Source organism: Mastigoproctus giganteus, chromosome 6 (assembly GCF_048544385.1).
Source record: "Mastigoproctus giganteus isolate SK-2022 chromosome 6, ASM4854438v1, whole genome shotgun sequence".
Lineage (NCBI taxonomy): Eukaryota > Metazoa > Arthropoda > Arachnida > Uropygi > Thelyphonidae > Mastigoproctus > Mastigoproctus giganteus.
Window position 1 is genome coordinate 9,827,561 of NC_143580.1, and position 12,482 is coordinate 9,840,042.

At 40.1% G+C, this 12,482-nt stretch overlaps 1 protein-coding gene across 1 annotated transcript; it reads right to left on the reverse strand.

The window, feature by feature from the left end:
- Positions 1-389: 389 nt before the first annotated feature.
- LOC150083894 (alpha-lactalbumin-like) lies at positions 390-9,934 on the reverse strand. The gene is made up of 5 exons (XM_090375546.1): positions 9,918-9,934; positions 7,555-7,697; positions 2,008-2,099; positions 1,821-1,890; positions 390-469 (listed from the first exon to the last, which is right to left on the reverse strand). The coding sequence occupies exons 1-5, from the start codon at positions 9,932-9,934 to the stop codon at positions 390-392; spliced, it is 402 nt and encodes a 133-aa protein (XP_090231672.1).
- Between the last annotated feature and the right edge of the window lie 2,548 nt (positions 9,935-12,482).

Here is a 12,482-nt window from a genome sequence, read left to right on the forward strand (position 1 = left end):
TTGTGAGTGCAACTGAACTTCTTGTCCAGTAGTTGTGGATGTTATCTATTCCTGGAGTTTACCAGTCGTGTGACTTCCTGATCGATTGTTGTAAATCTTCCTCCCGAATCTCCCATTCTGTTGTTTCTTGTATATTCTTGGTTTTCTTCCTTTCTAGATCTATCCAGGGGGCACGGCCATTGTGGCTAACTGCACTGCTCCACAGGTTTCCCCAGAACTCCGAGTACCTTCTGGTTGGGGTTATATCTGGAATATTTGCAAAGATTGAAAACGAACAAGAAAGCAGTCTTGCTCCTTTGCAATGGCAATACGAATGAAATCATAAATAACATATTTACATAATAGCTAAGGGGGTGGAAGTGATTATTATTCGAAAACACTACGATTCCTTACCAGTTGTTTAATCCGTGTGCTTGGAGTATATTCCTGACGCAGTGCACATCGTCTCTCAAGTCGCCATCTCGAAGTCCTGGAAATAGAGAAAACGGAAAAATAAAATGCCATATTCTAAATTAAATTATTCTTATTTCTACAAGAATTGATTAGGATTTAGAAGAATCGTTGCTGAGTTAGTTAGTCGGTCTTCTAGGGATTTTCATCCCTATAAAACCAACTGGCCGAAAAACAGGCAATCTTTGAAATGCAGGCTGATCATTTAATTCGCTGATCATTTAATTTACACAGGCTGATCATTTTAATTCTAAGACTGGTAGCACCACTGTACAAACACTCACGTTTCTGAAACCCCCCCGTAGATGGTGGGAGAGTGTCTATATTCAAGAATAACCTGACACAGTACAAAACTATCACAGCATCAATCTATATTATTCCATTTGACTAAAGGAGAAAAAAAAATCGAATATAATTATAGTTGATTTTTATAAAAATCCCCCAATTGTAAAAATCGAACATGTTGCAATCGAACAAACTAATGGAAATTAGGTGTGAATTATCCGAATCCATCATGGGAATAGCAGAAATTTCCATCCACTTTATGTGTGCATATATATAGAGACATAAAGAACTAAAATGGTCTTGGGCAGGACACATAGCTCGAACACATTGATGACAGATGGACTAAGAAAATAACAGAATGGTACCCAAGAGGAGCTAGAAGAAAACCTGGAAGACAACAACGGAGATGGACAGATGAAATTCATGAGTTTGTGGGTAGTAAATGGATGGCCATTGCACAAAACTGAAGGAACTGGAAAGTTGCTGGAGAGGCCTTCATCCTGCAGTGGATTGAAAATGGCTGATGATGATGATAATGATGATGATGACCTCGAATTACGTCCTTTATTTGATTTGGTTGGTGGACGTTAAACTAAAAGACTTCTTTTCCAAAAAGCACAATGCTATAAATAGATAATTCGTTTTTAAAACCAAAATATTCAAAATATATGCATATCTATAAGTATGATGACAAAGAAAACCGAAGAATTACCAAAACATAATTGCTCGGAAACTAACTCAAGAGATCCTAAAGATCTCTTGAGTTAGAGATCACCTTCACCCCATCATCATCTTCTTCTGATCTCAGTTATTTCAGCTCAACGAATTCTTCCTTTGACAATATGAGGCAATTGAATGGATGGGGATTTGATTATAAATGGTTATGGACGTATAGAAGAAAGTGATGTCTTGGAAATACTGCACAGTAAGTTGAGTTTATAGTTTCTGGTATTATTTTTGCAATGGCTTCTACCCTCTTTTGGTGGATCACTTCTTTCCTCAACTAAAACTTCCTCTGGACAGAAAAATACAATAATAAATTGCGATTTTATCCATTGAAAAACACTAATGAGTGAAATACTTACTCTCGCAGGGCATATTGCAACCATTCATGCTTTGATATCGCTTGCCTTGGCACCAAAGTCTGTCATTTATCTATAAGTATGATGACAAAGAAAACCGAAGAATTACCAAATAAAAATGTTTCTTTGAAATTCGAAAATAGAATATAAGGGTTTTTCTCATTAAAAAAAAAAAGTGACAGAGGCTTACCTGAAAGAGTCCATGTTCCAGACTGTTCGGTACAAATCCCGAATGAATTGCATCAGTATCGAAACCACTTTCCCAGCGCACAATACAAAGCCCTGTAAACAAAATAAAAAAAATAAAAATCCGTGCATGGGTTGGAGGTTGAGAAGACAAAAGAAGATATTTGTTAACATTACATTTGAACTTCTGTAGACTAATTTTCAGGAAATACGTATGAAGGAAGGTTGTTCAAGAAATTCGAAGTTGAAGGAATAAATGAGGAAGAAAAATAGTTGGTTCTGTGAGTTTGAAGTTGGAAGTAAAGGGATGTTGACTGGTTAAATGGAATTTTAAAGAGGGCAGTTAATTAATCTAACTACCCTCTTTTAAACGGAATCTTGAAGATTGAGAGAGTTTTTAGGGGAACCGTCCCAGATGTGGGAACAATATTCCAAGGTAGGGTGGATTTTTGATTTGTACAGAGTGAACAGCTGTTTGGAGAAAAGTAACGCCAAGAGCGAAAGAGAAAATTCTAGTTTTTAAGATCAAGACAGATCAGAAGTCAGGGTAATCCCAAATAGGTCCTAGTGGATAGCACATTTGGTAGACTCACCGTCCTCCATAAACCCAGTGGAAAAGACCTGAGTTTGAGTCCCGTCGATGATTTGAGGAATTTTTATGGACCGTGGCAGAGTTATTCGGTCTCAGGAGAAGGTAGCATGGTTTTTTCTCCCGAAACTTAGATTTTTCGTCCAGCAATGCCCCTAAAACCCTATTACAAGGACAATACCTAGAGATATGTTGATCTCGTCTAGAAATCAGTGTCATCGAATCAGTGTCATAGAAATCAGTGTCTTCGATTTATTTCTTTTAATAAATCGAAAGTAAGCTTCGATTTATTAAAAGAAAGAAGAAGACCTGTTTGGTTGAAACCACACTGGCTAGGTTAAAAGAGTCAATAAGTAGGTTAAAAGAGTCAATAACTGATAGTTAATAATAAGTATTACGACAACAGCTGATTTACTAGAATTGTAAACTAATCTCTATTGATTTATTATCCTAAAAACAAATATACCAACTGTTATCTACTTGTTCATCGTTATCATACTAAGAAGCTTATCGCAGACTTTTTTTTTTTTATCTGCTTACCTTGCTAATCCTCTTGGAGACCGTTTTATTTACGTTGGTAACCGGTTTAAATATTAATGATTTAAAATTCTTATTGCGTTTTAATGTTTAAGATATTTTAATCAAATTCTATTTTTTTCCCTCTTAAACTACACGTTAAATGGGCAAGTTTACAAATAAACAAAATCGAACTTTATATGTGGAAGCTGATAATTAAAGTAAAATCGAAATTAAGAACCAATTCATATTTAAACGAAGTTTAATTTGGTTTAATTTTATAAAAGGTTTTTAAGTTTTAGCTTTTTTCTTTAATAAATAGTTTCTTACGTGTAAATCTGAATTTGTTAACTAAAACGTTTTATTTTTATCGAGATGCATTTATTTACTGTATTTTTATTACTTTAATAAAAATCCAAAAAAAAAAGGTATTTTATTAATTTGTTTTATATTACTTTGACTCTGTTTTGTTAGTTTACGGTGCCAGAAAATTAAATATTAAATGCAAAAGAAAATGACAAGCAATGCAGACGAAAAAAACACAGACGTTTGGTCCTTGAGGTTGTCATAGACATTCTCTCAGATATGGCAGACAAGCTGTTCTTGCTACCTGGGAGTCTAAAACGCTGATGGAACTGATATTCGGGTGACACTCAAGTCAAGTGGACCCAATTTCGGCGAAGTCCGGACGGTCTATGACAGCCAAATCCTCTGCTTCCACCTTCACGATGGTGGGACTGTTAGTAATCCTGGGTATAACCTTCATGCACAAGTACATGGTGGGTGACCACCCAGGTGTGAACCAACGTAAGCAGGGGTCGAGGTGTGGCGCCCACACCACATGGAGGAACGCCGCCCCTCTATGTTACCAGGCAGTACTAGGTGGTAGATGACTCTCATCAACCCGTGAAATACCACCACTTTGCTTATTGGAGGCTTGAAGTGGTGGAACCCATGTTTAGTCTCTAGAGCTAAGTTCCGGCCAACCCTTCCCTATCTCTTCCATCATGCAGCATGATTGATGATTTTTGAGGTTATGATGAATGTCGTGGCGAGATCCAATATTCCTTACATTTCGAGGGTACAGCTCTAAAACGGTGTTCGCAGGCCGGCCGCTAGTTAGTACACCGGACTGAACCTATTGGTAACTCTCTAGGAAGCTTCCGGATCAGCTAGTGTATAATCTTGCTACCTGTACTCTGCCAGATAGTGACTGGAGGGAGTCCGAGTAATGTGTATGCGGGGAGCATTGTCGAGGCCACGTTATGTCAAGGATCTGGGTATATTCTTACCACATGTACACCATATCCAAAAATTTCATTACTTCATACAGCATGTCCCACCCACTTTTTCTTACTATTAAATACACCATGAATTGTCAAAATAATAGAGCAAGCTTATCTGCGAAAAGATCTAAACCTCCCAAGGATTTCCTAATTCATTTCACAAATATACGTGGTCTCAATTCTAATCTCAACGATGTCCATTTCCACTTGCAGTCTTCCAAACCCCATGTACTTTTTCTGACTGAATCTCAGTTATCAGTTGATTCAAATACTGCTCATCTCAGATGTCCAAATTATTTGCTGTATGATTCCTTTCGCCTCAAAGGTGGTACTTGTGCATATGTCCGTTCTGATATTCCCTGTCAGAGACTTGGCAATTTGGAATCTCCTCTCTTTGATCTTCTCTGGCTTAAAATCTCTCTACCCCATTGTGTAAAATTCATCTGTTGTCTCTACCGTTCTCCCAACTCCACTAACCACTTGGAGCTCTTTGACTTCCTCTCTTTGCAACTTGACTTTCTCCAGTCCAACTTTCCTAACAGTGAGGTAATTTTCCTTGGTGATTTTAACGTTCACAACTCCAGCTGGCTTCCCTTTTCTAGTCACACCGACCCAGCAGGTCGAGATGCTGAGGCTTTTGCAATTACTAATGACCTAGCACAGATTGTTCATTTACCTACAAGAATACCGGACAATCCTAATCATACAGCCAATACGCTTGATCTTTTTCTCACAAACAACCCTTCTAAGTACAAGGTTGAAGTGAGAGGTCCTTTAGGCACTTCAGATCACAACTTGGTGATTGCCTCTTCTCCAATGGAACCTTTATCTCATGGCTATTCCCAACCTCGTATTGTTTGGCATTACAAGAATGCAAAATGGGATGACCTGCGAGACTTCTTTTCTTCTTTTCCTTGGTCTGATTACTGTTTCAAAACTTCTGATGTCAATGTTTGCTCAGATCGTGTCAGTGAAATTATTCTTGCAGGAATGGAATCCTTTATCCCACACTCCACTTTAAAATCTCGTCCTTTATCTAAACCTTGGTTTTCCAATAAATGTGCTAAGGCTGTCCAAGAGAAGAACGTTGCATATCGTAATTGGCTTGTTTCTAATTCTTCAGTTTCATTTTCTGCCTACACCAAAGCTCGCAACAATTGTAAAGCAGTTATTAATCAGTCCAAACTAGAGTTTGAACAGGCTAAGAGTAGAAAACTTGCTTCTTGCCCTAATGGTAGCCGAGCATTCTGGTCTCTTGCCAAAGCTATTGGCCGCAACTTTTGCCCATCTCTGCTCCCACCTCTGTCCAAACCAGATGGTTCTGTTGTCACTTCAGCCAAGGATAAAGCTGACCTGCTAGCATCCCATTTTTCTTTGAGCTCATGTATTAATGATCTTGGTAAAACACCTCCCACCATTCCTAACACGCTCCATTCAATGCCTCCTGTGGTCTTCCGTCAAAAGGATATCAGAAGGATTTTGATGAATCTTGATGCTAAGAAAGCTCCAGGCCCTGATGGTATTTCTCCACTTGTTCTCAAAATCTGTGCTCCTGAACTTACTCCTATTCTTTGCCGCCTTTTTTCACTTTCTTATTCCAAAGGTGTTTTTCCTTCTGCTTGGAAATTTGCTCATATCCAGCCAGTTCCTAAAAAGGGTGACAAATCCCTCCCATCCAATTATCGTCCCATTGCAATTACTTCTACTCTTTCTAAAGTAATGGAGAAATCAATTAACCGCCAACTCTTAAACTACTTAGAAACCTTGCATCTGATCAATGATCGCCAGTATGGATTCCGTCAGTGTCGATCCACTGGTGATATTCTGGCTTATGTTACCCATTTATGGACTAATTCAATGGAAAGGTTCGGTGAAACACAAGTAGTTGCTCTTGACATCTCAAAGGCTTTTGATCGTGTTTGGCATAAAGGTCTTCTAAACAAGCTTCCATCTTATGGTTTGCCAACTGTTTTTAGTAATTGGTTATCCAGTTTTCTCTCTGATCGCTCACTGAGGGTGATGGTAGATGGCTCTCTGTCTTCTAACTTCTCCACTAATGCCGGTGTCCCCCAAGGTTCAGTTCTTTCCCCCACTCTTTTCCTCTTGTATATCAATGACCTTCTTCCATTGACTGGAAATCCTATCCATAGTTTTGCCGATGATAGCACATTGCATTCAACTTTCCATTTTGAGAAACCTTGTCCAGCTCAATCAGCTTCAAGTTCTCGAAAATCTGCTGCCAATTCCTTAAATGCCGATCTTCAGGTAATTCTCCAGTGGGGCAAAGACAACTTAGTTGATTTCAACCCTTCTAAAACTCAGTCTTGTCTTATATCTCGCAAAAAGGAATCTTCTGCTCCTATGCTTATCTTTAGTGACACTCCGATTTCTAGGCAAAATGATATATCTCTTTTGGGGATTACCCTGACTTCTAATCTCTCTTGGCACAAGCACATTACAAATATTGCTTCCTCTGCATCTAAAAAACTTGGTTTTCTCTTTCGCTCTCGGCGTTACTTTTCTCCCAAACAGCTGGTCACTCTGTACAAATCGCAAATCCGCCCTGCCATGGAATATTGTTCCCACATCTGGGGTGGTGCCCCCAAAACCTCTCTCAGGCTTCTTGATTCCATTCAGAAGAGGGCAGTTAGGTTAATTAATGATTCATCTCTAACAAAGTCTCTCCACTCGCTGTCTCATAGACGTACTGTTTCTGCTGCATGCCTCTTCTACAGATACTTCCATGGGCACTGTTCTTCTGAACTGGCTTCTATAATTCCCTCTCTCTCTTTCAAAACAGTCCGAACACGTGCCGCCACCAGCCAACATCCATTTACTGTCCAAATTCAAACCCACAGAACCAACTTTTCATCTTCCTCATTTATTCATTCAACTGCCGTTTTCTGGAACAACCTTCCTTCTTATGTATTTCCTGAAAATTACAATCTACAGAAGTTCAAGTCCAATGTCAACAAATATCTTCTTTCGTGTTCTCAACCTCAAACCCAAGCACGGTACTAAGTACTATAGGTTTTAATACCTCTCGTGTTTGGGGTTCACATAAAAAAAAAAAAAAAAAGACGAAAACCACAAGAAAATGCAGACGAAAATCACAAGAAAATGCAGACGAAAATCACAAGAAAATGCAGACGATACTTACACCTCGATAATTCCTGTTTAGGAAACTTAAATCTTTCAAATAGTTCTCTTGCCAATTCGCATCGATCATAAACCTTGCAGAGACCCCTGGTGACACAAACTGACAGAAGAATAAATATTGTTGCCAAAATTCTCATGTCGTGGCTGGAAAATATAAAAAAATAACAAATAAATAAATATTAATGTTAATAAATTAATAATTAATAATATTAATATATAAATAATTAAATATACAATAAAGTTATTATATAAATAAAAATATTAAATGTAATATTAATTTGAACTTTGAGTTTGAATTGGTTATAAAACAAATGGCTCAAAGAAACATAGATGAGTCAGGAACGACTAATATGCAGTCCATTAATGGATCCAATGAAGATTTCTTTCCACTTCTCTAACGCTCTCGTGGGTAGTACAGTTGGTAGGATCATGGTTCTTCCCGCATTGGATTGAAAAGACCTGAGGTCGAATCCTGTGGATGATGTGAGGAATTTTTATGGGGATTTTTCACAACGTGCATTAGTCGTTTTCGGGTGAGGGTAAAATGGTTTTTCTCCCGGAAACTCTGGTTTTTCGTCCAGCAAACAGAAAACAGACCTCAGAACACGCGCAATTTACAGACAATATACAAGGAGCAATATGGCCTCAGTCGCTGATGATCCTAAAACCCAACAACTTCTCCAACAATAAACTTGGCCTATTGAAGAGTTTTGTGAAAGGGACTTGAAGGTGAATTCGAGTGGACATCAATACTTAAGTGAGAAATTTCCAAAGGTTAGTGTCGCCAAAACTAATGGGGGGATCTTTGGAACGGCCCTCAGATCACAGAGTTTCTGCAAGATGAACGCTTTGAAAAATGTCACGTATTAGAACTAAAAGCTTAGCAGGTTATCTAGCGCATACAAAGATGAGGTTCAAAAGCTACTCGATCAGGAAGGAACTGTTCCCCTGGCATTCGTCACACCCAGGAACGGCCATCAGACTGGTAGAGTGCGAGTCTGGACTCGTCTGTCCATAGGACTGTTTTCCATTGTTCTACAGTCAAGGATTCGCGCTCCTTACACCATGTTAATCGGCGTCTAGCATTTCTTGAGGTGATCAATTCTGTTGAACTGTTGAGGAAATTCTGTTGAACGTGTCATCTTGAATGGCCACTTTTGCAATAGTCTGTTCAAAGCCCAGTGTGCATATTTATAGCAGGTTCTGTGACGTGTTGCATGCATAGGACCTGTTTCTCCATCCAATGGAGGGTTGTCCGGATATTAATGGTAGGGCACTGTATATTGGGTTTAAACTATAACAAAAGATTAAAATGTAATTGTAACCAGTAATGTGTGCTTTTTAATTAAATAATCTTAACTTTCAGTAATGTACAGCATGCTGAAAACAAAAGTTTCATTTTGTTTACTGGTGTTATCAGAGGATATATTAGAGATAATAATAAAGATAATACCAATTTGACAAAAGTTTAGAAATGGAGAGATATCGCTCAGTATTCTGAAGCAGTTTAAGACAAAGTATTCTTTGGAAGAGGAATTGTTCTATATCGCTTTAGAGAAACTGGAAAACAAGTCGGTTGAATGGGCGTTGTCCAAAGATATAAAACATTCTTCTTCTTCTTCTTCTGGCGTTATAAACTAGGGTGGTTCTTAGCCTTCTCAACGATATTCCACCAGTAAGCCTTCCAGAAGTCAAACTTCTCCAATTTCTTATTCTCATGATCTCTAAGTCCATTGTCATAACATGTCCCAACCAGTCAAGTCTCTCGCTCTTCACAAATCTCATATAAAACGATATTATAGGGAAAATCTCATTCTGTACTTAGTGATTAACACAGGGGGCTTCTGCCGAATTAGATCCCAATAAGTTCGAAACCGCAAAGGCCATATTGCCCCATGTATATTGTCTGTAAATTGTGTTCTGAGGTCGATTTTCAGTTTGCTGGACGAAAAACCCTAGTTTCCGGGAGATAAAAACCATGCTACCTCACCTAAGACCGACTAACTCAGCCACGTTTTGAAAAGCGCCCATAAAAATTCCTCCCATCAACGACAGGACTCGAACTTAGGTCTTTTCCACCAGGTGTGGGGAGGACGGCGATCCTACCAACTGTGCTACTCGCCAGCCTGGCACAGCACAACCCAAGACCGACAAGGCACTTCAAATGGCCAGCAACTGGAAGACTATTTGTCAAACTCTACCTACACAGTGCAGAACCAACTCTTCAAGCTCCCAACCTTCTGCAATACGCTATGGGAATCTACAATCGACATCACACAAACTACAAGGAACATAGCAGAGCATGTCTCAAACTGGGAAGTCCAAAGCGCTTGGACCACATCTGATCATCGCACCATAACATACCAAATTGACAGAACCATGACGAGGAGACCTACCATCAGGCTAAAGATGAACAGATTTTCAATAGAAAAAGCAAATTGGCAGATGTTTCAGGAGCAAATTATAGCTAAATCAAATGAACTTAGGGACGAAAATCCTGACTGGCAGGGGAAACCCAAACATCCTACAAAGAAAAATAACCCAAATAATTACAACAGCGGCAAAGGCAGCAATGAGAAGAAAGACCCCGGCGTCAGGTGCGAAGCCCTGTGGACTTTGGAGCTCCAAGGGAGAAGTCCAAGCAAAAAGGAAGGAGTTTCAGCAGGCCTGTAGATCATGGCCGGCCGCGGAGGTGGAGTATCTGTGGCAGCCCTATAGGGAAGCCAGGAACAGATACACTGACAGAATAAAAAAAAAAAAAAAAAAACAAGAGAGCATCTTGCGAACGGTTAGTCTCCACGACTGGGAACACAGACACCTGGGGACTGGTTTATAAAATAACTACAAAAAATTCCCCAGGGAAGAGGTTCAAATGGCAACTAAGACGCCACAAGGTACTATAACAACAACCTGGAAGGACTCAACAACTAACATACTGAATACAATTCTACGGGAACCACCGAGCATGCTAACACCTGATCAACAGACCATCTGTCAGGCAAACGATGCATATACTACGCAGAGGATGGACCCACAATTTACAATGGACGAACTTCAAGCTGCAACTGCGCAAATGAGAAACAAAAAATGTCCTGACCCAGATTTGCTGGAATCAGAGATTATCAAGAAAGTTGTAGGAATAGCTCTAAACCTCCTACTCCAACTATCCAACTGTTGCCTCATGGCAGGAAAATTTCCAACTAGCTGGAAAACTGCAAACTTCAGGCTGATTAATAAAAAATCCAACCAAGAAACCAGATATGCCGGACTCCAATAGGCCAATAGTTCTGCTCTCCCCGGTGAGAAAACTGTTCGAGAGACTTCTACATATGAGAATTATTAGCCACTATAACTCAGCAAACCTCGCCTCTAGCAGACAATATGGTTTCAAACCTGACTCTTCGACAGTAGATGCACTCCAAAACCTTATCCAAGCAGCAAAACAGTGTTCCAAGAAATACTTCCTGGTGCTCTCAATTGACTTTGCCGGCGCATTCGACTCCCTTTGGTGGCCGAGAGTCCTCGGCAGACTCCGGGAGGCAGGCCTACCGATGAATCTTTACACCATAAGATTATACCTACATGACAGAAAAGTGGAAGTTCTAATACTCTATCAGAAAATAACTAAACCCATACACCGAGGCTGCCCACAGGGTTGAGTGCTGGGGCCGCTCCTGTGGAATGTAGTTCTAGATGTTTTCCTTTTGATGGACCTGGGAGAGGCGAGCAGTCAAGCGTTTGCAGATGACCTCATCCTCACTGTGGAGGCAAACTCAAGGGCCGGCGTGTAAATCCAGGCAAACAGGGTACTGAAAAAGCTACTGGAATGGACGAAGCTGCACTCATTGACAATTTCGTCGACAACGACTGACTCAATCCTATTAAAAGGGACCCTAGACACTCGTCGGCCGCCACAGATTAAAACTGAGGGCGCAACCATCAAGCTTAGCACTCAACTAAAGTATCTTGGAATCATTTTAGACTCAAACATATCCAGAAGGAGAAATCACAAGAAAATTCATACCTCAGAGTGTAACCCAGAACCTCACATTGGTTCTTCCCAGGATTACACACTACAAAACTACTGACAGGTCATGGTGCCATAAATGTCAAGTTAAATGATATGGGAATTGTAGACGACCCAAATTGTAGATGTAGAGAGTTAGAGACATGGCAACACATAATGTATGACTGTGAATATTATGAGGATCTCCGAAGCATCCTGAAAACCAAGACTACATACCTTCCTCGTAATCGGGAACACCTTTTACTGGACACGGAAGAAGAATACAAAGAGTTCAGTAAGTTTGCGCAGGATCTTTTCGCAAGGAGGAGGACATTGATCTCGCTGCACAACAACGCAGGAGATTAACAAAGTAGACCCTAGACCCGCACCAAATGAGCAAGAAAAGAGCAGCAGGGAACATAAGTAAGGGAATGGTGCCCCTATCAACAAATCCTTACTGACTGAACACCCAGAAATGACACCTAAACTTAACGCTATTCAATAGAAAAGGCGACACGACACTGGTGGTGGATAAGTTCCAAATCATCCTCATGTCTGATGGACCAGAACTGACTACCCACAATGCGCCAAGTAGCAGTACAAGATTCCTTACCAAAATCGCAACTGGCAAATGGAAGAACTGGAAATACAACTGAAGTATAACAAATACCAACTAATGGAACGATCTTCTAGTTCGCCAGTCGGGGTGTTAGGAAGAGCGACATCCTAAATATAACCTTCTGCCCTTTGGCGATCTAAACCGGGTGGCCTAACCTGGTTTCTTTAAATCTCCAAACCCTGGCAGGGGGGGGGGATTGGACGTTCCGTCTTCTCCCCTCCCTTAGGTGATATGGCCTATTGGAGACCCAAAACCGCACTCCCTTGGGCGGATCTGTTTTTTCCTGTTTCCTGGGGAGGGAGGA